General features: G+C 37.8%; 1 protein-coding gene across 2 annotated transcripts; it reads right to left on the reverse strand.

The window, feature by feature from the left end:
• Nucleotides 1-1,305: 1,305 nt before the first annotated feature.
• ALKBH3 (alkB homolog 3, alpha-ketoglutarate dependent dioxygenase) lies at nucleotides 1,306-25,793 on the reverse strand. Of its 2 annotated transcripts, none has more exons than XM_034417406.3 (10): nucleotides 25,652-25,793; nucleotides 24,542-24,661; nucleotides 22,651-22,766; nucleotides 22,309-22,343; nucleotides 21,524-21,571; nucleotides 18,841-18,944; nucleotides 17,892-17,980; nucleotides 14,004-14,213; nucleotides 5,982-6,080; nucleotides 1,306-5,008 (listed from the first exon to the last, which is right to left on the reverse strand). In XM_034417406.3, exons 2-10 carry the CDS (start codon nucleotides 24,618-24,620, stop codon nucleotides 4,916-4,918), a joined length of 873 nt encoding a protein of 290 aa, XP_034273297.1. In that variant the 5' UTR covers nucleotides 24,621-24,661; nucleotides 25,652-25,793; the 3' UTR covers nucleotides 1,306-4,915. The 2 variants fall into 2 exon arrangements, with proteins under 2 accessions (XP_034273297.1, XP_034273296.1); XM_034417405.3 differs by having other exon boundaries at nucleotides 25,536-25,691.

Consider the following 25,793-nt stretch of genomic DNA (forward strand, 5'->3'; position numbering starts at 1 on the left):
CTTTTCTCCACTATTTTTTTGTCCCTATGTAGAATCCAGGGGAGATAGCTTGCAGATGATGACATATATCAGTTGGAAGAATAATATGTGAAGGTGCCTCTAATTAGTGTGTATTTGTTGGGGCCTGTGATGTATATATACAGGAACCAATTTTTGCCATTTTGATATTATAGACTAACAAGGGCCTCCTCCTACAATGTCAGAAGCTACTCAGGGAAGGGAGATCTGGATTAAATGAGGGTGGAAATCTGAGGCAATATATTACCATGCTTGATCTTGATGTTATCTTGTCCAAACCAGAGCACCCTAAGAAGCCCCAAGATTTAGCTCTGCTGAATTGTAACTGATTCAAAATAGTTTGATAGAATCTCCAGAACATGAAATTTTGCTTTCAGTTTCTAGGGAAAACTACTGTTTTCTAATAAGGTTAGAGCCTTGGTAGTACAGTGGTCTAAGGCACCCTGTTATTAAGCTGGTTATTAAGACTGTATTAAGAATCTCGCCAAGGCTCAAGGTTGACTCAGCCTTCCATCCTTTCTAAGGTAGGTAAATTGAGGACCCAGTTGTGGGGGTAATAAGCTGACTTTGTATAAATATACAAAAGAATGAAGGCTATTGCTTAGCACATTGTAAGCCGCCCTGAGTCTCCGGAGAAGGGCGGCATATAAATCTAAATTAAAAAAAAGGTTGTTTATTGTTCCACATATCATCAGGTTCATGCATATATTAAGCCATAACATGATCTGTTTTGTCTTAGCATATCTAAAGCTATTGTGCCTTGTATTGTAGCTTTATTCTTCGTTGTTTGTTCAAAAAATAATAGCAAGATGAACAAGATTGGCCGTTGCAATTTGTGTGTAGTTTATGGTTTAACCTGCCATGTTAACTAATCATGGCTTATTAAATAATCATGGTTAAACTAAGTTTAGCAAGATTAATACATTTTGTAAGGTTTGCTCATAGAGCTTGACAAATATTTGCCTGCTACCTCTTCTATAACAGCAGTCAGAATTTTTGAAAGGCACATCCCCCAAAAATAATTCTGCAGAAAGAACCTACCTTCAGTTGCATAATTTTCACTTTCAATGAAAGCTTGCCATGGACACAGCTGTAAACTGCATTTGAAACAAATTGCCGCCATTTGCCCCGGTGTTACACAAGTTAGGTTTTTCAATTATGACAAAACAGAACTATCTATTGATTGCATAGCTTCCACCATCACAGGCCACAGGCATTACTGAACAGCAATTCTTTTTGATCCAGTTAAAGATACTAGCACAGAAAAAAGGAGAGGGGGATTCATGCTTATTGTCCAGTTACTCAATTTTTAATGTGCAGAAAAGGCTGAATCACACATTCACAATCAAAGCAGGCAATGAACAAGCTCCAAATAAGGGAGAAGGAGGAAGAGAACCATTTACAGCAGTGCAGCAGCCCCTCTAAAAGCATTGCTACTCACATCTACCTAATTCAAGTATGAAACATTAACCTACTAGTAGCTAATAATTTGGGAAAGGGGTGGAATTTGAAGACCATTCTGTGGGCATTCACATGACAGTCATTGCCATTTAAGTTTATCTTTTCATTAAGCAGTTGGCATGGTGACATAGCTAATCACAAAAACACCCATTTATCAAAAGGTAACTCATTGAGGCTGCTGTCTGCTACCCAGCTATATTCTTCTCCCTTTTCTATACCATCAGTTAGTTTGACTTGTCTGGGGACATGGAGCCCACTTCCAGACCAAGCACTCAGGTGCAACTCCTTATGTCTATGAAGATTCTCAGTCATTCAGGTCATGGTTGTCCCAAACCACTTAAGAAAGGGCTGTAAAAGCACTATGAAGCGATATGTAAGTCTAAATGCTATTGCTATTACTAAAGGTGCTTTTTCAGGAGGCAACTGGATTTTCTTGTTTTTCCTTGGACGTTCCACTTCTCATCCAAGAAGCTACTTCAGCTTTGACTGAATGGGGGGAATGGAAGGATTTATACTCCTTGCAGACAGCTGATCATTTGCATTCTTTTAGAGCAGGGGTGTCAAACTGGTGGCCTGTGGGCTGGATGTGTCACGCACAGGCCATGCCCACTGCAGCTGCACTAAGGGGAAAACATCACAAAACATCACATGATGACAATATGATGCCATGAGTTTGACACTCGTGTTTTAGAGTTGTTGAGGCCATTTGGGAATTTATTTGTGTCCTTAGGGACACCCGAGTAGTGCAAATGGGTGTAGAGCCTTCTTGGCTGTAGGATGTCCAGTGAGAGCTGAAGAAGCTTCTTGAATGACAAGCAAAATGTCTTCAAAGAAAAACAAGAAAGTCCAGTTGCCTCGTGAAAATGTACCTTTGGGACAACTCCTTACCATGTTTATTTAGTAAGGCCTACGGAAGCCCACAGGCTCCTATACATAAAAGTGATATTGAAGGCAGATGTTGTAGGTATTGACAAGCTAGTTTCTCTCATGGTTTCAGTTAGAAAATATAAGTAAAAATCATTGGAGTGCAGATCCTGATAGTTATCCTTCTTCAGTATTTTGCAGTTGTTCAGTCATTCACAAAACAAGTTATCAATTACTCTAGGCAAGCTTTTGGAAGAGGCTCAAACTTCAAAAATATGTGGCATTGTAAGGAAAATTTGTTTCCATAAAGTCCACCATTTCCTTTCATTTTTAAATGCATGTGCAAAACTATAGCAGTGCATGCTGCTAGATCTTACCTTATAATTATACACAAGCTGTTTCAAGGTCATTACAGATTGGCTGATGAAATGTTCAAATTAGTTTGGACCCATTAATGGTAGCACCTAATATTCAAAACCCAACTGAGGAAGTTGCAAGATTCTTTATATAAGTATCAAGATGTATTGCCTTTACAATCCATGAAGTAAAATATATCTAATTTATTTAAATAATTTGAGCATTCGTGCTTTGCAGCTACTGCTAAAGCAGAAATGTACAGAGATTTCTACAACTTTCCTCTTCTAGCCGAAGTTATAGCAACAGTGCTAAAGTAGTCACATGTTCCAAAAGACTAATAAATCTCTGCCCCAAACAGCTTAACAAGTTGGTAGGCAGGAGGGCAGCCTCATCTCTCTCGAAACAACTGACCTGGCTGGACTATTTTGGGACACAAAAGGTTTACAAATCTTCCAGAAAACAATTGCATTCAGAAATGCAATTTAGGAGGTACCTAAAGCCTCCATCACAGACCATACTCAAGCATACTAACCTACCACACTGAGAAGAGAGTGACTTGTGGAGTTTCTTTTCAGCAAATGGGAAGGAAACAAAACAGAAAATTACTGCCCTCAAATTGGCCCATAGTAAATCTATATGGACAGGACTATTCAAAGCCCCCTTACTAGGACAGATTACAACTATTGGGAGCACCAATTATGTCATCATTTATTTCTGCCAACTCTGCTACTAGAGGAATACAGGGAGTCCTCATTTAGCTACTACAACTAGCATCAGCAACTCCGTTATTAAACAAAGTGGTTGCTAAGAGAAATGATGTGCTTATGATCTTACTTCAGCTTTTCTGCAAAAGTCATAAAGTAAGAATTATTTGAAAAAATACCTTTTCATCGTGACCATCATTTTGTGGCTTTCACTGCCTGCTTTGACAGTAAAATGGGCAAAATTACTCTTGATAAAAGTAGTCCTGGATTTAAGACAGCTCATTTAACAGTGGAGGAAAGTTACAGCAGTGTCCCAAAAAAAGGTGACTTACAATCCATCCTTGGAATTGCAACCCTGCAGTCACATGTTATTAATTTGGGGCTTGGCAAATGGCTCATATTTATGAGGGTTGCAGCATCCTGCTATCACATGATCACCAATGCAATCTTCCCAGCTGGCTTCCCATAAGCAAAGTCAAGGGGGGGGAGGTCACACATGGATTTACTCAGCAGCTGTGCAAGTCACTTAACAACCATGTGATTCGCTTAACAACTATGGTAATTGTTAACTACCGACTTCAGTAAAACTGATTGTAATATTGGTTCCACTCATATGACTTGGTTAACAACCATAATGTTTAGTAACTGTTAATTCTGGCCCCAATTGTGTTTGTAAGTCAAGGACTATCTGTATTTGCTTTTTTTTAAAAAATATGCTGATGTAAATATATCCAGAGATCTTGCTACATATATCCTGGTGGAGTGCTTTTCAACTGAAGATCCTGAGCAATCGTAACTAGGAATGTTATCATTCCTTCCCTGTCTTATCTTATGAATAACTACACTTGAGAAGGAACATGCTCCTGACTCTTGAAAAATGAGGCCAAGGTTCCTAGATATGTATTTTAAAATATTACTGAATTCATCTAACACAACAGAATGCTGGACTGAATAGCACTGAGTTATTTAAAACAGCTCTGTGCTACCTTCAGTTACACTCCTCTTACTGGTATAGGTAGAAGATTCTATTGAAATCATTATAGCTAATTATAAGGATTACAGCTAATTATATTAGATACTTCTTTCTCCCTGCTCCCCCTTCCCTCAAAATTGCTCCAGCATTGCAAGACATAGTCATGGACATGGCAACTACAGTTATAAGTTCTGAAATTGGAAAGGTTTCTGAAGTCCATTATTAGTCATTCTCCTCAAGAAAAATCCTTTCTTCTTCTCCATTAAAGGTAACATTTGCGCTCTGAATTCATACAACATTTCAATTGGTTTCAAACAATAAACAAATAATTGTCAGGATTACATATTAGCAAGCAGCCTAAGAAAATAATACATTGCTCAATGGAAATATGCAAAAGTTGTACGTTCTCTTTGCAAGCAGTCTTTCTTCTCTCCTGAGATGAAGGCAGTCAAATGGTGAATCTGGCTGGGTCATCACATCCAAGTCAGCATTAAACTCTGAGCTCAGCAGAAAAAGCAGAGTTCTGCATTTCTTTCAATCATGTATGCATTGCCTCTGGTTCTGGATATATTGTCCTGAATGTCAAATTTATACGTGGTTCCCTAGAGTGATACTCCTTGGGAACACGGTGCTGAAAAAGATGCAAAAAACCAGCCCTTCAATTACATAATACATATTAAGGAAATACAAATATTTTGTTCTTTGGCATGGAAGATACCAAATTGTACTTAAAATGAGTTTCCTTATAACTGCTATACTTATAACTGCTATACTTCGTAAAAAATAAAGAAGAGGCCAAATCCCATCTTTCCTTTTGTTCTTTTCTTTTCTTTTTTTCTGGTTAATAATACAACATTATTTGCTTACTGCATTATTTCACAGGTGGCAATCTCATGCCTTCTGGTTGGCCAAGAAGAAAAAACAAAACTAAGATTTTTGTGACCTATGAAAGACAAGCAGCCCAATCTCATAGCATAGCATTCCCCAAACTTTGCGACTTGGTGACCCGGATGGGAGGGAAAGGGGAACTAGGATGCATGAGCAGCAGGCTGGCGCATATGTGCACAGCTCCACTCAACCCGCTGCATGTGTGAGTGGAGTTGAATGCACACATGTGTGCCAGCCTACCTCTTGCATGGCCCAGTTCCGAATAGGCAGCAGCCCAGTAGTGGGCTGCAGTCCAGGGGTTGGGGACCTGTCATAGCAAACAACTTTTCATTTCTCCCCACCTGCATGTGTTTCATTGTTGCATTAGCCTCAGGTTCCAATCCTATAAACAGATGGTCATGCTTACAACCATCACAGCATCTCCATAGTCACATAATCAGAATCTGGATGCTAGGCGAACAGTTGCAGCATCCCAGTGTCACATGATCACCATTTATCACCAACTTCCATTAAGCCAAGTCAAAAGGGAAATGACAGCATGATTCCTTAACAACCATGACAGAAAGGTCATAAAATTGGGTGTGACTCACTTAACAACCACCTTGCTTACCAAGGGAAATTCTGGTCCCAATTGCTGTCATAAGTCGAGGACTACCTAAATATAGATCTGTAAGGAAGAAAACAGCATTTGTATAACTTTTCTCTAGGCTCCTCACCTGCCAGTCTTCTTGAGTAGCTCCTTCCATCATTAGCAAAGTACCATGATCCAATGGTATGTGAACTCTTTGCACATAAGTATAATCATTGTTATCCTCCTAAAAAAGATGCATTAAGTATGATTAATCTATAGTCATAAAATTCTAGAAGTGGAAGCAGCTACTTAGGCTATTTTATTCAACCTCTGTCTAAGTAGATGTTTTAGCTTCTGCTTGAATACCATGAATATAGGGAAACAAAATGTCCTTAAGCCAAGTGTTCTCATGACTTCCTATAAGAATTAATGAATTTGTGCAATCCTTCCGATGACTAAATCTAATAATATCATTAGGGTTAGGCGTGGACAACCCCCATTCTTTTATTAATTAAAGTTTAGTCTGATAAAACAATGATACATTTTGCAATTTTATAAATATAAAATAACTTAGAAACTGCAGCTAGTCCACAATGTGGCGATGCATGAAAGGCAGCATCATGTAAAGCAGCAGTCTACATGCAAGTAGACTACAATATGCATCATTGAAGGAGGATAACTGAAATATCACACAAATTTGGTCACAGCTGCCACATCATCTTGCAACAGAAGCTGCAAGTCCAGGAGGACCCCCAAATTGCACATTAGGTCTGCCTGGGGAACTGTGTTCCCATTCAGGCTAAAAAATGGGAGCCAGTTTGATCTAATGGTTAAGGCACTCAGCTAGAAAGCAGGAATCTATGAGTTTTAGTCCTGCCTTAGCCATGAAAGCAGCTGAGCTCTCTCTCAGCCCAACTCACCTCATTGGGTTGTTGTTGTGGGGAAAATAGGAAGAGGAAGTTGTGTTGGGTATATGTATCACCATGAGTTACCGGTATTTGTAAAAATAATACAGGCAGGATACAAATACATTTTAAAAATCTATGGTAGTGGAAGCATTGAGAACATTCCAATTCGGCATGGAAGCCACCCTCCCAATCCCACCTCCAGATTATAAACAGTCACTGAAAAAAGACCTCAACAACTTGGGATTGACTCCCAAACTCAGTTTGGGATTGAGATACAGTTGAGTATCATCCAGATAATAATGATAGCAAACTCTGTTTCTGCAAATGACCTCAATCACAGGCTTAATACAGATGTTAAACAGGTGAGGCAAGAACCAACTGGCCATGTGAAGAAGAGGAGAACTACGCAACTCTGTTCCCCTCATTCTTAATCCACACAGTGCATTTGGAAAAATACCAGTACTATATTTAACAAGTTATGCCATCTGTACTGGCCTAAAACCCAATTGACATGGGCCTAGATAACCTACTTCTTTCAGAGCCTTCTGAAGCAGCAACTCAAGTACCTTCTCAATAACAAAGAAGGGAAGGTTGGAGACTGAGAAAAATATTCAGAATTGTTGGATCCACTAATGGCTTCCTGAGGAGATGGCACATTGCCACCTCCTTCAGGGTAGGCAGAACCACACCCACATTAAAAGATCCATTCACCACCATAGGGATCCAACCATATATTATCACTCAACAAGAGATATGAGGGGCATGGGTCTAAAAAGCAGGTAATGGATCTTGTCCTCTTTCATGGGGCACAGGGTCGAATGTTCCAGGGAACAAGACAAGTTAGTACTTCTGTCAAATCATACAGAATGCCCAGTCAGAGTCTAATTCGTAGATTATATTCAAGAGGGGTCCATGATAATGCAGATAGCTTCATGATGCAGCCCAGCAGAGAACCTGATTAAACAGGGGTGCTGGCCAATAACCATTTATGCTACAATGCCATGTCTAATTAAAGCTCTTATGTATTTGGTAGATTCATTCTTCTACTATCCCCAATAGCATACTAAGTCTCTCTTTTGTCATTTCATCTCCAGGAGCTCCTCAGAAAACAAGGAAGCTTTTCAGGACCAAGGAAAAAGAAGCCAATGCAATCTGATCCAAGGTCCTTGACACCTGCCCATTCTCAAGGGCAACTAAAGTCTTAGCTGGATTGCCCATCATATCCCTAAGTTTTCTGTGAAATCTATCAAGATTTATTAGTATGGGTCAGCTTCATCTGATAGGTCCAAGCTCCCAGCAGGGGTGGGGAAAGGGCGAGTAAAATGACAACAAACCATAAAGTGATCTAACCATAATGAAGGAGTGCTAATAATATCCTTCATCTTCAGATCACACCACAACTACCCCAAAATAAAATCCAGGTCTAACATGTGATCACCACTATGTGCTAGCCTCTAAAAATCTGGGATAGATTCATGGTTGCCATGAGCTCTTTCACCAATCCATTCTGAACACCACATGCTGTCTTGAATAGGCAGAACAACAGCAAGTTCTGTTGGTGTGTAAAGCGAGAGTGGGTGTGAGTTCCGGCAGCTGCTGGCTTCCAAAAAAGATAGAGAGGAAACCCAAAGTGCATCACCTCTCAGTATATCTGTATAGTTCCTGTTGAATTTCCCATCCCCTTTGTGATCTTAGCTGCCCTTGTCTGATATTTATATCCCATCTTTCCTCTAAGGAGCTCAAGCATTATAAACAGTTCTTCCGTTTCCACTGTAATTCTAATAATACTCCCGTAAGTATTAGGTAATGACATAGCAATTGGCCTAAGCTGAGCACACCATGCTTATTAAATAAGAAAACAACTTGGAGTCAGATGTCTAATTCTAAACAATCAGATATCCAGCAACTCTTGAAATACCTCCAGATGAGGTTTATATTGTATTACCAGAGTTCAAGATACTGCCACTTTCTGTCCCAGATAGTTCCATTACATGCAGTCCTTATAGATTACAAAAGTAATTCAGTTTAGTAGGAAAAGATGGAACAGCTACACAATGTAATTGGTAGAATCAGAAACAAGTACAAGGAATGATGAATTTCTGCAAGCAGTATTCCTACCATTAAGAAAACATCCAGAAAATATTTTCCTGAAAGAATTATTTTTCTACAGCTAGAATCATTTGTAAGGACAATGTGGAATGTAGATACATGTAGCTTCCATTGACTAAATGGTATTATGCTCTCAACCAAGAAGTATCCAAAGTCTTCCCAGATCCATATTGAACTCAAGATTCTTCCCGAGTTAAAAATTCAACTACTATATCATCTATCCTTGAGTTTGGTGAATACGTTCATAAATTTTGTTCCAATATATTTCTTTTTTTTAAAAAAAAAGTTCTTGCAAATCCACTGCAATATTGAATAGTAATAAGCATCTCCCACAATTAAGGAGAGAACTTTTTCAAGTCTGAAATGTTAACAGGATATTAGGCAATTGGTTAAAAAAATACTCTGAGGAAGTTTCTATGTACTATTCTATAGGATCCATCCACACAGTGTATCAGATTTCAGAGAGAAAATGCTAGCAGTTTTATTACAGTAGTTATTGATGTTCAAGATACCATAATAAATCTGGTTTACAATTCCATTGTTGCTAGTTCAAGAATCATAATGGAGTAGCAGAAATGATCAATTGTGGGAGATATGACTTTGGAGAAATACTGAAGTAGGAGAGAAAATAAGGCTGCAAAATTTCAGGTCAACAGACACTATTATTTGGGCTTCTGAAGCCAACAATGATGCATAATGCAAGATATGGCCCTGGAGGTGGCTATCATGCTTCTGTGTAGGACTGATTTGGCAGGATAATTGGACTGAACAACTAAACACCCAGATAGTAATGACTGAATATTTTGTCATGCATCAGTCAAAGAGTGGGAGGGAGATGAAGTAGCTGTAATTTGAGATAGCAAATTTGCCAACACAGGAACCAAAACTGATCCAACAGGAATGTATTCCCATTGAAGATCTGGGATGCTGCTAGCATGCCACCAAACTTTTCAAATCTACAGTATAATTAATGCAAGGTTCTGACTTTTATTTAACACAACACTGACATTCTACATATCTGAAATCCTTGGCAAAAAACAGATCACTGTCAAGAACTATCACTTTAACTATTATCCATCTGTGAATCTCTGCACCTATATGTTCCTTTCTTTTAAAGTTAACAGAGTTATTACTTCTGTAGCAAGACCCAAATAATCTCTCTGCTCTGGTAGTTATCACAATGATTATTGAAGCTATTTTTATTTCCTCAAGGACCCACTAATTTATGAATTCATGTCTCCTGCAGCCTTACAAAACACACCAACATCCTATTTATTTCAATGTTTTGTTTTTTAAAATCAGTCTCTTATGTTGGTTTCTTACAGACCTTTTTTTCAGACATTATGACCAAGATCAATACTACAATCGTTACATAATCTCCTGTTAGAAATGTAGACATTTATGTCTCATTTATAGCATGAGATAAGGGAACCTGCAGCCTTCCAGATACTGGACTACAACTTCCATCAGCCTCACCTGGAGTAGCTGAATGGAGATTCATGGGTGTGTCACTCCCAATTTGGTACAGCAACCAAATAGTTATACAGACTCCATACAGACTCCAACCGATAGCTAGGATTGCAGAAAAAACAACTTGCCTTCCATAGAGGACCTGTATATTGCACTGGTTAGGACGGCTGAGAAAATATCAACAGATATTTTCACATCCTGGATACAAACTGTTTCAATTCCTCCCCTTGGAAAGCCACTACAGGGCATTGCATGCCAAAACAATTAAGATACAGAGAAAGTTTTTGCCCTTGTGCCATCATTCTGCTGAACACCTAATTCCCACAGTACTATCCTATGTCTAAGTATATTTACTATGTGGTATGGCTGTATTCTTCTTCTTCTCATTTTCTCTACCACTTCCTCTTACTGATATCATCATTATTATAATGATTACTCTGTTGTTTTGCAAGTACACTGAGAGCTTCTGCACTAGAGACAAATTCCTTGTGTGTCTAATCAAACTTGGCCAAATAAAATATTCTAATTAATGGAGAATCTATTCTGTCTTGGTTTGGGCTATGCACATTTAATATTCACCCAATATACATAGAAAAACTTCTGAGTAACAACTCATATGCATAAACCATTATTATCTTCTTATCAATAAAACAAAAGGCCTTCTCTGCAGTTCTTTTCTGTTGTTTTTGTGTGTGTTTGTGCAAATAATTAAAACACTTAGTATTCTTCAGTGGAGGGGATCAGACTTTGTTCAATATTTTACTGGAAAAAAACAAAATTATTTAGAAGCTGATCATGGATATCCACTATTATCTAACATACGCACTCCTAACTCCTCCTCCTGCTCTCAGCTACCTGTTTCCTTGGTTACAATCTTAGTGGCAGAGCTGCTGCTTGCCTACCATTACAATTTGGCTTCAAAGCTTTAAATTTACATTGCAGTGTAAACTGGGAAGTTAACTGCAGTGAACTAATTCTTCAAGCAAATTCAAGGCTCTGTAGCAAAAAAGACAGCATAGGTAAATTTTGCAGATCAGAACACTTATCATTTATCTTGGCTGCTGTATATATTTATTTTTGAGATACTTTTATTTTTAAAATGCTTTTATTGTCTCAACTGTTTTTATAGATTTAGAACAATAAGCCGCCCAAAGTCATTGGTTGAAATGGGTGGCTACAGAAATTCAATGAATCAATGAATCAATGAATGAATGAATAAAATCTAAGATATGAAAAGCCGAATTGCATCCTGAAAAAATGAAAAGCCAAATTGCATCCTGACAAATTAGTCACCTTACATGTCATGTTTCCAAACCTATATATATTATATTTATGCACGTATCCTTTTTGCAAGAAATCAGAATTCAAAGTTCAAAAAAAAAGAGGTATTGAGTATATTGAGTAAAAAGGATCCTACTATTAAACACATCTCATGTATCCTTGTCAATAGTCAAGGTTTTACTATAAATAAAAATGTTTTTAATTTTCTAGAGTATTAGCTGCCTCATGCAAATCTGTCATCTGCAAATTTGATAACCATTTTTTTTCTACCTCATCATCACTATTAATAAAAATATTGAAGATTAGAGTACTCAGAATGGAACCTAGTGTCATTCTATTCAATTCTTCCCCCCCAACCTGATGATGAACCATTATTGAACCCTCTTGGAGTACTATTTTCAAATATCGTGTTTTGTACTTCTCATAACATCCAGCCAGCATGTAACTAGTGTGATCATTATGATTATCACAGGGCATTTTCCAGATGTTATCCTGAAAACAAGACATAATATGCTTGCAGCATTTTGGCAATGAATTAAGGAAATTTATCTGATCAAAATATGCAACAATATTAGTTGGCAAGATTTGTTCTTGGCAAATCCACCTTGAGTTTTTATTATTACCCTACTACTTTTAAAGTTGCCTGCAAGTATCCACTTCTTTGTAATCTGTTCTAGAATCATCCCAGGCACTGATACCAAACTGACTGGGCTGGTCCTCATTCTGCCCCTTTCCGATTACAGAACTGGCACTTGCTCTGTTCCTGCCATCTGGCACTTTCACCAGTTCTTCCAGAAACAGCAGGCAAAGTACATTGTCAGCTCAAATGGCTCCTAGTCCACCTTTCTTTAATACATTTTAAAGTGCTGATTTTAATTTTTTTTTTTAAAGTAAAACCTGGGACTAAATTGTCTGAAGTATCACCTTCCTTTATACCTATTCAGATCTTAGGATATTCTTCAGAGTTCCAATTCCATGCATCCATGCTAAGGCCACATGAGGAAACAGAACAACAGAGGGACCTTGGAGGTCTTCTAGTCCAACCCTCTGATCAAACAAGAGACCCTATACCATTTCAGACAAATGGCTGTCCAGTCTCTTCTTAAAAATCTCCAGTGAGGGATCACTCACAACTTCTGGAGGCAAGTCATTCCACTGGCTAATTGTTCTCACTGTCAGGAAATTTCCCTTTAGTTCTAGGTTGTTGCTCTCCTTGATTAGTTTCCATTCATTGCTCCTTGTTCTTCAGGTGCTTTAAAAAATAGGTTGACCCCCTCCCTTCCTTGTCGCAGCCCCTCAAATATTGGAACAACAGCAGTGAATCTCTTCCTTAGATAAGCTCATCTGACTCTTTTGCCTTTGAAAAAAATTATAAAGCTAAATCCTCACTGGACCATTAAATCATTTTATTTTTTCTGCTACTAGAAAATAACTTTTAAGATATATTTTGCTGTTAATTTTGATTCAAATCATAAAAAAATGAATATTGCAGTTTATCACCAAATTTTATTCTTTCTTTTGTAAATTACTCAGGAATATATACTGATTAAACAGATTAAATATTGGAAGATATTTCAAGACAAGATGGAACGTCTTTTTATATAAGTGAAAGTCTGCTCATAAATTCTGCATCTCACATTATTTCAAATTATTGATCAACTAATGTATAAAAAGGTTGTTTTAATTCAATGTACAAAAAACTGTCATCTCTAATCATCATCTTCACTACTAAGCTATCCTATTCCTCAACAAAGGAAAATGAACCTTGGAGTTGGCTTTAAAAAATTGTCAGTTATCCAGGGAGCAAAGAATGTCAATAGATAAAGTTTGTACATACAGTTTTCGTTCAAGAAGAAAAAACAAATAAAAAAGTGGTCTTAACACCAACGGAAGCTGATCAGTTTCAAATCATTATTCCATTTGTCTAAATCTTATTCAACATTTGTTGTACTTCTCTACTATTTATCTGAACAGGTTTAAAATAAAAGATTGGGTTCTTCCATTTTAAAATGGGAACATACAGTTTCTGGATTTACCAATCAGGTACAGTATATGATTAGGGCAAATGAGAATTGAACTGAAATTCTGCAATGACACAGGAAATATTGCTTAGCAGATTCACTACAATTAGGACATTTTCCAGCCTCATCCAGAAATGGCAGCAAAAAACCCTGCATTCAAACACTAACCTACTACCAAAGCATCCCACCCTATCACCAAATAGCTCATCAAATGCTATTTAGAGCTATGAACTGGTTAGTAATGGCTTGAGCACTGGGTTTATGTGCTATCCATCTATTTTTAGATAGGTGGGACAGAAAGAGCTATGTTGTATTATGCATTTAAAGTATTTAAAATATGTGTTTCAACTGAATTACATTCCAGGTTTATAAACTCACAGGCAGAGGTTTCTTCCTCATCTCAAACATCCGGGTAGCACCAAAGCTAAGCGATGCAATTATGGGATTTTTTCCCAGTGTAGGCTCATCATCGCTATGCCAGTCAACACTGTTCTTTTCATTTTGGTAAAGATTACAGAGTAGGGAGTTGAAAGTATTCTTGGTGAAATCTTCTACAAGATCCTTCAACATGGCTAGTAGTGGGTGCCACTGAAATCAAAGGAGAAAAAAAAGGAGGTAAACATCACAACTACAAGCAAACTCAGCGCCCAGTAAATAAGATAGCTATATTACTAAGAAGCCTGTTTCCAATTGTAATATCACTAATTTGAAACATAAAGAAAAAATACTGTACTTAGAACTTGTGCTCAAAATTTAAGCATAATGAAATAAAAATCCCTCATCTTATATATGTAGGAACATATAGCAGTTAAGTGGTTGCACTCTTAAGAAAGTGGGCAGTTTGTCAATATTTCATATAAACTAGAGTAGGAAGTTAAAAAAAAAAAAAACACAACAACCCAGAAGAAGGTAACAGTAATTCATGCCTGTATTACTGCCAAGAAAATGGGCACATGCATGTAACTGACAAGAATGATTCTGGGTACAACTCAAGGTGCTGTGATCAACACATTTTAAATTATATATGGACTGGAGCCAGGCAATCTCAGGAACATTTAGATTTCATCTTCCCAATATGTTCTGGTAATCCCCACCATTTGCAAAGTGGATGAGAGAGGACTCAGAGGCAAGCATTCTCTTCAGGAGCTCCCTCTTGCAGAATGCCCTTGCACTCGTATAAGAACTGCACCCTCAGTTTTAACATTTAGGAAGGTCTTGGTAACATCCCTTTCCTACTGTAAATTTAGAGAACTGAGGTGAGAAAGGGAGATGTTCTTTTGATGTCATGACTTACAATGACTCTATTGGGTTTTAAGCAGACTATATTTAATGGTAACTTTGACAATGTGTCATTGTGACCTGAATTGTATTGCTGTAAGCTATTTACAGTCAAATGATTGAAGCAGTATTTCTTAATAAATAAGCCTTTACTTTTATACAATTGTATCTTTACATACATACAAATACACATTTTTGCATCTGATTTGCTAGACCCTTAGTTGCTCATATTCTAGAAAGGTACTGATAGCTTATGAAAGTCTTTCAGGGCTTAAGTGCCAGAAAGTTCATTAACATCTGATTAAATAATGTAAGAGCTTCATGGCTAGCAAAGTCCTTTTATAGAGGGTCACCAAAGCTTGCATGTTTTGCAATATCATGATTAATTGGTGCTTGCCTATAGCATTTTCTACTTTATGCCTGAACTATATAAGGGCTACAGGTAGTCCTCCTTTAGGGACAACTGGAATGGGCAACTCAAGTCATTAAGAGAAATGAGTCACTGAATGAAACCACAAGTGTGCTTATGATCTTACTTCACCTTTCCTTGCTTTGCTTCACAGGTACTCCTCAATTTACGACCACAATTGAGTCCAAAATTTCCATGGCCACAGTTATTTAGTGAATCACTGCTCTTGTTACTAACATGGTTGTCAGGTGAATCTGGCTTCCTCATTGACTTTGCTTGTCAGAAGGTCACAAAACATGACCCTGGGCACTGCAACCATTATAAATACAAGCTAATTGCCAAGCATCAAAATTATGATCAGGTGATTATGGGGATGGTGCAACAGTCATAAGTGTGAAAAATTGTCATTTTTCAGTGCCATTATAACTTCAAATAGTCATTAAATGAATGGTTATAAGTCAAGGACTACCTGTAAAAACCTACGTTTGCATACATGAGGATAGGTCACAATTTTTTCATCATTGTCATAACTGTGAATGATTGCTGTACAAGGCAGTTGCTAAGAGAGGATTACCGTATTTTTCAGAGTATAAGATGCACCTTTTTTCCCCAAAAAGGGTGAAAATCTGGGTGCGTCTTATACTCCAAATGTAGCCCCGCCCAGCTTCTCAAACGGAAGTTTCAGAGGCTGAAAAAAGCATCAGAAAAAAAGCTTCAGAAAAAAAGCCTCCAAACAGAGCTTCAGAAAAAAGCCTCAGAAACAGCTTTTCGGAGGCTTTCAGAGGCGGGGAAAAAAAGCAAAAAAAAAAAAAAAAAAAAAAAAAAGCAGCAAAGCACAGAGCTCACAACCAACAAACCTGTTGCTAAAATTTACCTCTGGGAACAGCTGATTGGGCATATTCCGGGAGGCCAATCCACCTGCCAATCAGCTTTTTTCTTATTTTCCTTCCCAAAAACTAAGGTGCGTCTTGTACTCCGAAAAATACAGTACTTATAATTTGTTATCTTGTTGCAGATGTGTATTTGAATTACAAAAATTAAACCAGTTACAAAGTTGCTCAACTAACAAGCTGCCTAAATTCTTCATGGGAGTTCAATTTTGCTAAGAAAATTTCTAGAATTTCCTCAATGGTTTAATACCCAAGGTAGTTGGGGGTAGGGAGGGGTTCCCTTAGCAAACCATGACATAAATCAATTTAAAGTCAGAATTAGCACTGCTATTTGACAGGAAAAAACATTGTTAAGTTCTTCTCTCAATTTTAACTGAAGTAAGGAAAAATATTGTATGATTTCATTATGTGGCATGAAGAGTGATAGCAATTTTTACTCTGTTCTTTTCCAATACTGCCCTCCAGTGTTTGATAAATGCTAGGTTCTCTCCCCCCCCTCTCCCCAAGAAATTTCCATCATCCATCCAACAGAAATTCAGGTAAGATCACCATATTTTAAAGTATACATTAATTAGGTTTATATCCTACAGAAAACTCACGGGCTATACCTGTAAGTCAAGAGTTGGGAAGAAATCCAGATTAAGCAAAGGAACAAGGGGAGGACAGTCTGAAAATTGAAATTGAGACTCAAACAAATTATAAGAGATAGTCTGTGAGTGCAAACCACTACCCAAAGTATGGAGGCATTAAAAGAAGATCTGTAAAAAATATTCCATTTTCATTCTCAATTCTCCAGTAACTGAGGAAGAAGAATGCACATTCAAAGGTGCATATGAAAACAGCACAGCAGATGGAACAAACCAGGCTGAATAGCCAATGCTGTAGTGCCTTGAAAGCTCAATAAATGCATTCCCTAACCTCCTCAGCAAGGCACAGTAAGAATACTGTGTATTAAATATTGTTCTGTCAAAACATCAGCTGCTTACTTTTTAACAAACCTCTGTTCAGGAGAGGGAAGAAGGAATGGCCTTGAGAGATAGGAGGAAGATTTGTTATGATAATGGTCAGAAAAAGGGCTAAGTCTAGGGCAGAAATTGTAATCTGAGTAAACAACTCAGACAATTGCTTAATGCATTGTAAGCTGCCCTGAGTCTCCGGAGAAGGGCGGCATATAAATTAAAGCAAAAACAAACAAAACAAAGATTCTCCTTAGTAGTCACAACGATAAAGGAAGGGGGGGGGAGGCATACTCAAACTTGCAAGATTCTGTTACTATAGTTTTTCAATAAAAGTAGTACTACCTACACAATACTGCATTCTTAGTCTGATCTACCGTGAAAGGATCACATCATCCCTTATGAAATCATGACAAATTTTAAGGATCAGCTGAGTTTCTGTTTCAAAGGTAAAGATAATTCAGCTGTGATTGAGGGATTTTCCACTAAAGGAAAATCCGCTTTATCCTGTCTCAGGGGATTTACCCCCGTCACAATTCTCCACAGTTGCAACAAGAAGTGGCTTTGCTGTTTTCTCATTCCCATCCCCTGTATCCAGTGGAGTTGTATTTTTTCTCCCTTGCTTGAAAAGCAATCACAGTGAAGGAGGAATGCCTGAAATTCAGATCACCATTGTTATTATGGCTTTTTAATTTTATTTTTCAACTTTAGAAAACTCAAGATCCATACGTACATCAGGGTTTGCTTGCATTTCAAGTCTGGAATAGGTGTAGGGTAGTTTTCCATACCATGCTGTGAGTCTGGGTTCGTCATAAGATCGATCTACAGAAAGAAAATTGAATGCAATTATTAGGGCTACTATGGAAACCAGTAATAAATGGTTATAAAGTTTTTTGACATTTAGGGAATAAATGACAATAACTCGTTTAGCAATGTTTTGTCTTCTCTAGATAAAAAAGCTAAGCAAATGAGACTTTAAACTTGCAATTCATAAATTATACGACCAAGAGAAAATTATTCTAGGCTATTTATACATCAATTAAGTTGTTCTGTTTGATATACAAATTACTAGAGGGAAATGTAAGAAGTAACACAAATGCCCTCAAGTGAACCAAGCTCAGACAGCTTATGGTTTGAATGTCATGGTACTTATACCCAAATCCAATAGATAAAAAAATAAACAGAACAATGAAAAGTTTGTTATATGACTAACCAAAAACATCCCATTGTAAAGAATCTGTTCTACCACAGAAGGTGTAGTCCCAACTTCCTACTGCCTTTTGAAACTCAGGAACAGGCAGACCAGTTCAGAGCTGAAAAGATAACACTGAATCTTCAGCCTCTCTGCCTTCTCAAAAAAAAAAAAAAAAAAAAAAAATCACCAGCAAAACACAGTACAAACAATGAAGAATCACTAGTAGGTGCACAGAACCTTTCTGAATCTTTAGAGCAGAAAAAACATGTAATTGTTTTGGCTATCTCCTTATACAAAACAAAACAAAACAAAACAAAACACAGGTTAGCCCTAAATCTGTGTGTTAAGTGGAGATTAGAATTGGTGGCAGAGGGCCAGATATTTTTCTGGCTGCTATGGATTCTACTAGAGTGAATATTTCAAGATTTACTGCTGGACCTTGCAAAAACAGGAGTCAACAGTTAAAGGAGATTGATAACAAAGCTACCGTGTCTAACGTGTGTTCTTTGCCTCCATGGAATTTCATGGAACAGCTGATCAAACATCCAATCTGCTTCACTCAAGGAAATGAAGCCAGGAATCAAATGAATCCTAGAATAAAGAAAAGTCACATCACATGTTGATATTTTCTGATTTTATTTCAAACTAAGACATTCCAGGCAGGTTCTGTGTCATTTCTTTCCATCAAGCAAAGAAAACAAGTGGCTTGCTAAGAAGAGTACTCACCACCACCACTTAAATATTGTGAGTTGCTTAAGAGTTATCAAGCTCCTCCAGTCCCCACTTGCTTATGTTTATAGTTTTGTTGGATAACTTTTTTTAAAGCTCACATTTTCTTCTTGTACCTTGCCTGGAGGACAAGAGAATAGTCTCATGGCATCCATTTTTTTTAAAAAAATTGATTTATATGCAGCCCTTCTCCGAAGACTCAGGGCGGCTTACAATGTGCTCAGCAATAGCCTTCATCCTTTTGTATATTTATACAAAGTCAGTTTATTGCCCCCACAAACTGGGTCCTCATTTCACCTACCTTAGAAAGGATGGAAGGCTGAGTCAACCTTGAGCCTTGGCGAGATTCGAACCCTGCAGTAATTGCAGGCAGCTGGTCTTAATAAGCTTAATAACAGGGTGCCTTAAACCCCTGTACTACCAAGGCTCTTTTTGGGAAATAAGAACAGAGAAGTAGATGTAAGGAGAAGTAAAGTATATGATTTATGTCGAAAAGGTGATTGGGAAAACAGTTAATTCTTCTAGACTTCTCAATAACCTTCAATACCACCATTATATCATTTTGAGTCAATGATAGGCCAATGCAGGCATAATGATATGAGGTTCCAGGTCATTCAGGAGGGACGTTTGAAAACTATAGATTCTTTGAAGCAGATAAGAAGTCAGTGATGATATTAAAATGTGCACACAGATGTGTAATTTGGATCTGGTTATAGCACCAATTCATTTACCATGTTTCCCCGAAAATAAGACCCTGTCTTATAGTTTTTTGAACCCAGAAATAAGTGCTTGGCCTTATTGCCATGCGCTCAAAAGCCCAACTGGGCTTACTATCAGGGGATGTCTTATTTTGGGGGAAACAGGGTATTGTTAACTTCTTAAACAGGTCTGGAATCTCATGTAACACATTTTTGAATCACTTTGGCTCTCGTATAAATAGCATGACAAAACCAATAAACAGAAGACAGAGATTACTTTTTCTGAACACAAGTCCTCTTCTGTAAGTGGTAAGAACTCCCTGTAAGCTTTTCTTCATTAGAAAGGAAAAATTAAGTTCAATCATGTTCTTTTGTTAGCACAGATATTTTTTGTGCATCATGGAGAAAGTGAGATTTGGAAAAGGAATGAAATTCAATGTTCTCCTAACAAAAAATCTATGGGTAAGTTTCCAAGCCCTGAAAGCAGGTATTTCTTCCTCTAGTAGCATTCTTTGGATCCAGGAAAAAAAAAAAAAAAGCAAAATACAAGATTTACTCAACATGGAAGGAGAAATACACAAAATAATTGTTATTTTTGTTATTGTGGGTGTACAATAAAGGGAGATCCCCAAGTATGTCTGCTTTGGGGAAAAAACTCAGAATTTTAAATCTAGCAAATAAATATATAACATTGTTGGAAGGTAACTAATAGGAATGGTCTTGATCCAATGATTCTTTTCACCTGAAGATTTAGTAAAAACAGCCTTAAAAACAGTTAAGCTTCAACTACATTGTAGACTTATAAGGTATCTGTCAGAAAAGAAAGCCAATATGGACAAAACAAGTGTCTTTGATTAAAGATAAAAGGATGTTCTTAACAGGTGAAAGTTATTTATTAATAAATTTTATTAATACATTTCTGTACAATACCACGGTCCTCCATGTCTGTAGTCCTTTGTAACATCTTTGCTATAATGACTTACCTGTATTTTTCGGAGTATAAGACGCACCAGAGTGTAAGAGCTCTGGTGGCTCAGCAGACTAATTAACATCCACTTACATCTGCTGCCTGCAATTACTGCAAGTTCAAATCTCACCAGGCTCAAGGTTGACTCAGCCTCCATCCTTTCTAAGGTAGGTAAAATGAGGACCCAGATTATGGGGGCAATAAGCTGACTTTGTATAAATATACAAAAGTATGAAGGCTATTGCTTAACGCATTGTAAGCCGCCCTGAGTCTCCGGAGAAGGGCGGCATATAAATCAAATTAAAAAAAAAAAAAAGACGCATCTTAGTTTTTGGGGAGGAAAATAGGGGAAAAAAATTCTGCCTACCAGATATTTATCTGGCTACTCCCAGCACATTAGTTCACTCACTGGTTTTGAGGTTGGGGCTGATTGGGGTATCAGCTTCAGCACATTAGTTCTCTCGCTGGTTTTGAGGTTGGGGCTGTGCTTCAAAAGCACAGCTGATCCTCGGAGGGAACTCCAGTGACTAAAGTAGGCAAAGTGCGGAAGGTGTAAGAGAAGGCAGCAGCTGTTCCGGGTAGCCATTTTGGGCACCGCACAGGGTTACATTCGAAGTATAAGCAGCACCCAAATTTTCAGCCTCTTTTAGGAGGGAAAAAAGTGTGCCTTATACTCCGAAAAATACGGTAATACTAATTAAAATACTTAAACATAATCCTAACAGAACTATTCTGCAAGAACACACACACACACACACAAAGTGTTAGATACTTACTTTGATATTCCTGAGGGCAATGTGCTGATCTCATATACACCCTGTTTTCTGCAGTAGAGGAGGAAAAAAAAATCCATCATGGTAGGGTAGACATAAAAGATTCAAACTATTAATTAGGGTTAGAGAAAGGGATCCAAGGGATATATACTATGTTTCCTTGAAAATAAGACCGTCTTATATTTATTTGAACCCCAAAATAAGCGCTTGGCCTTATTTTCAGAGGTCTTATTATTTTGGGGCACAAGGAGCAAGATGGGGCTCCTCTTGCCGTCTTATCTGATTTCCAGCTCTGCGTTTAAATATTTTTGGGGAGGGCTTATTTTCCGGAGGGCAGGCTTATTTTAGCGCATGAGCTCAAAAGCCCGATTGGGCTTATTATCAGGGAAACAGGGTAGGAGTAAAAACACATTACAGGTAAACCTTGACTTATGATCATTCATTTAGTGACAGTTCAAACTTTTGACAGAAGTCACTGAGAAAAGTGATTTATGACCTGTCCTTGTACTTATGACCGATGCACTGTCCTCATAAATCATGTGATTGCATTTGGGTGCTTGGCCACTGGAATGTATTTACAACAGTTGCAGCATCTTGGGAGCATGTAATCACCACCTGTAACCTTTCCAAGGAGCTTTCAGCAAGCAAAGTCATTGGGGAAGCCAAATTTGCTGCATCGCTTAGTGACAAAGTTCTGGTCCCAATTGCAATTGTATGGACTTCCTGTAAAAGTAACAAAGCCAAATGAGATACCGGTATTAAAATGAACTAAAAATGAAAATACTTACTCTATTACTCTGGGTTCTGGGACTTTGCATACAACCTAAGGATTTTAAAAAAAAAACTTACATTTTTATAAAGTATGTATATTTAGTTTACTTTAAGGGGGAGGGAGTTTAAAAAATAATTAGAAATCATATATTTTGCAATCAAAGTGACAAATATTGCTGAAGATTCCAATTATAATTGTTTAGTTATGCTGCTCTATGATGCTGATAATGCATCTGAGTTGGGAGACTATTTTTTAAAGAAAATGCACACAAGAAATCATTAAAATGTGCTTTCTATGTGTTCAGGCATTTTTATATACATATAAACAAAGCAATAACAATATAATACAATATTTTTACCTCTTCAGGTGCTTTAAAAACAAACTGTCTTTTAGATGAAAGCTCTGCCTCTCCTTGGAATGTGGATGGTGCTGAATTGGCAAATGTTTGATTTCTAGCATTGGACTTTCTAGAGGCTAACACAAGAAGGAACAGTTATCAAACTAGATAACAAGAACTTTCATATTTTCAATATTATTTATTAATCATATTTTCAAATTAAGCACACACACACATATACACACATACACGTAACATTTTATCCTTTGGCATTTCTACTTCAAAGGGCAGTGTGGTGACTCAGTGGTTAAGATGCTGGGCTTGTCAGCTGGAGAGCCGGCAATCCAGGTTTGAGACCTGAGCGCCATATGATGGAGTGAGTTCCCATCCTTTGCCCAGCTCCTGGCAACTAGCAGTTCAAAAGCATGCAAATGTGAGTAGATAAATAGGTACCACTTCAATAGGAAGATAACAGCGCTCCATATCATGCTGGCCACATGAACGTGAAAATGTCTTCGGACAGCGCTATCTCAATGGCCTTGAAATTTTACCTTTTACTATCTCTACTTCAGGAACTGTGATTTTTGTGAGAGGGCTCAAAGTTTTGATAGCACTTATTTCTTTCATGTAGAGCCCCCATGTGCGAAGTACTTTGAGAATCTGATATTAAAAATAATACAATCTAAAATCAGGCTTGTTATTTTTTCATGCTCTTATGAAGATACGCATGGAGGCTTTGAGACAGGCTCAAACAAGCGTATGAATCACTTCTCATGGTTTCATTTCCGTCATGCTATTATTGAAGAAATCTATACCTTTGCATTGAAACCATATTTTTATAGTTCTAGTAAAATCTATTATAGCAAGCTCTATGGGTTTTTTAAAAAACACTTAAAAAGCTTATATTATAATCCTATATTTAACTAGCAGTAAACTTCAACATTAAATAGGATTTATTTCTGAGGGACCATGCATACAATTAGACTGAAATGACCTTTACCTAACTGTTCAATTATTTGGGTCATGGAGAAAATATAATATTAATGTGTCATATTTAGTAAACAAACATTTGAAAAGTCCTAGATTAAATCTATTTATGGCAGTCAAAATTAGGTCAAAGGTTTCTAAGAACCCAGATCAATAATCACTGAAGTTAGGAAACTGTTTCTAGAGCCTCTATTCTAAAGATCTTAGGGAGGCAATTAAAGCCCTTGTTTTGACAATCTCCCTTAAGTTGTAGAGATTTAATTGTTTTAAATAATATTTTATTTTCAGAAATGAAAAGCTAGTATATTTCAAACCAACCACCATCTTCTGCCAAAAATTGCATTTCTAACTACCTCTTTGCCTTACAGGTTGGAGAAGGGGGAGAGATCAGGAAGCATAGCTCTTTATATATAAGCACAATAAAACAAGATGGTAAAGAGCAGGATGAGAAGTAGAAGGAGACACGTATCAATCTACCTTGGAGGTTTTGTCATAAGTGACCATTTTCTGAGAGTGGCCATCAAGATTCCAAATGTTTCCACTAGCCTCTAAATTTGATGTTTTTCATTTAAAATGTTTCATTAAAGCAAAATGCCTTGTGCCACTAGTACACATGTGCAAAAAGACTTAAGACCTTTAGTGGCCCAACAGGCCAAAAGATGTTTGATCTAAATAGCTAACCCCAAGATTGGGTCAGTAGTCAAAAGATAGCTAATTTGGAAATAAAATGAACTATCAGAGTAGCATCGGATAGAAGAAATCAACCTAGAAAACTAGTTCACAGCCCGAAGGGGCTGCATAAAGGAACCCCTTCTGTAGTATTTATAGGTAGGGAGAAGATCTTTGTGAATTGGTAGCAGTGTTCCTGCTAGGCAACAAGTTTAATTTAGTTTATTTATATACATTAGAACAAGACACCATTTACCTGAACATGAAGTCATTCTGCTATTACCCTGGCTAGCCCAGCCACCCTGGACTCTGGCTCTCTGCCTTTTATTTTCCATTACTCTTCTTTATCAGTCTCGTTGTAAGGAGTTTAACATTCCTAAATCAAAACACATATATTAACACACCTCTAAACTGCTTAGATCTTAGTTCCTACTGCTTTTGAAGAAGGGTGTAATGCACCCTTATTAATGCATGAACAGAAAACACAGAAGAGCGCCTCTCTATACATTACTAGGAAACAAAATCTCTAACATCACATCATTGTTAATAGAAAGGTAGGTAAGAAACTATCTTCTATCAAAAATGCAGGAGCACCCAAGTTCAACAACCTTGCACTGTTTTATAGGAATAGGTCTTGTTACGATCAAAAGCCTTTATTATTATTATTATTATTATTATTATTATTATTATTATTATTATTATTATTATTATTTTCTTATTATTCGTTTTTCCCTAACCACAGATTTCAAGAGACCGCTCAGAGTGTCTGCCTAACAAGGGCCATCGAGTATCCTGGCAGGCAAGGCCCAAGGACACCCTGCAAGGAAAGCAGCCTCATTTTTATCCTGGAAGTAACATTGCAGATTGAACTGCTGTACACTATGGTCCATGTGTGCAGAACCAACTCCATACTGCCACACCAGCCAAGGATTATGGGCCATGGGATTCAATAAATCCTGAAGTCACTTATTTGGAAAAGGAAAAAAAAGGGGGGGAGGGAGCGGGGAGAGGGAATAATAAAACAGGCTTATTAAGGGATATCTTTTTGTTCTCCTCCCCCCATCCCACTCCCACTCCCCCCCCCCTCCAACCGCCAGACCCAAAGCTCTAAAATTCCTCTCCGGCTACAGAACCGCAAGGCTTTCAACACCAATTATGAAGGTTTCTCTGCTGCCTCTTTTCCTTCAGTCCCACTTTTCCCCCCCCCCCCCCTTTAATCAAGCGCGCTTACGGGCCACAGAGCTACTCACACAAGCGCGCCACCAACAACTACGCCCTCCGCGCCGCAGGCGACCTCCACCAAGAAGGAGAGGGGGAGGGGAGGGGAATAAATAAATAAATAAAACAAAAGCGCCTCCAAGCCCACCTGCGCGCGCACTTTCCGAAGGACCCGCCCTTTTCTCTACGGCATTTATTGAGCAGAATAGGCGACTTCCTCGCGCCGGTATCGTTGGGGGCGGTAAGACGCCCTTCGCCCCGCCCACCGTGGCGTCTCCGCTCCTATCCGC

The sequence above is a fragment of the Pantherophis guttatus genome, chromosome 1 (genome assembly GCF_059756535.1).
Source record: "Pantherophis guttatus breed Tessera chromosome 1, ASM5975653v1, whole genome shotgun sequence".
Lineage (NCBI taxonomy): Eukaryota > Metazoa > Chordata > Lepidosauria > Squamata > Colubridae > Pantherophis > Pantherophis guttatus.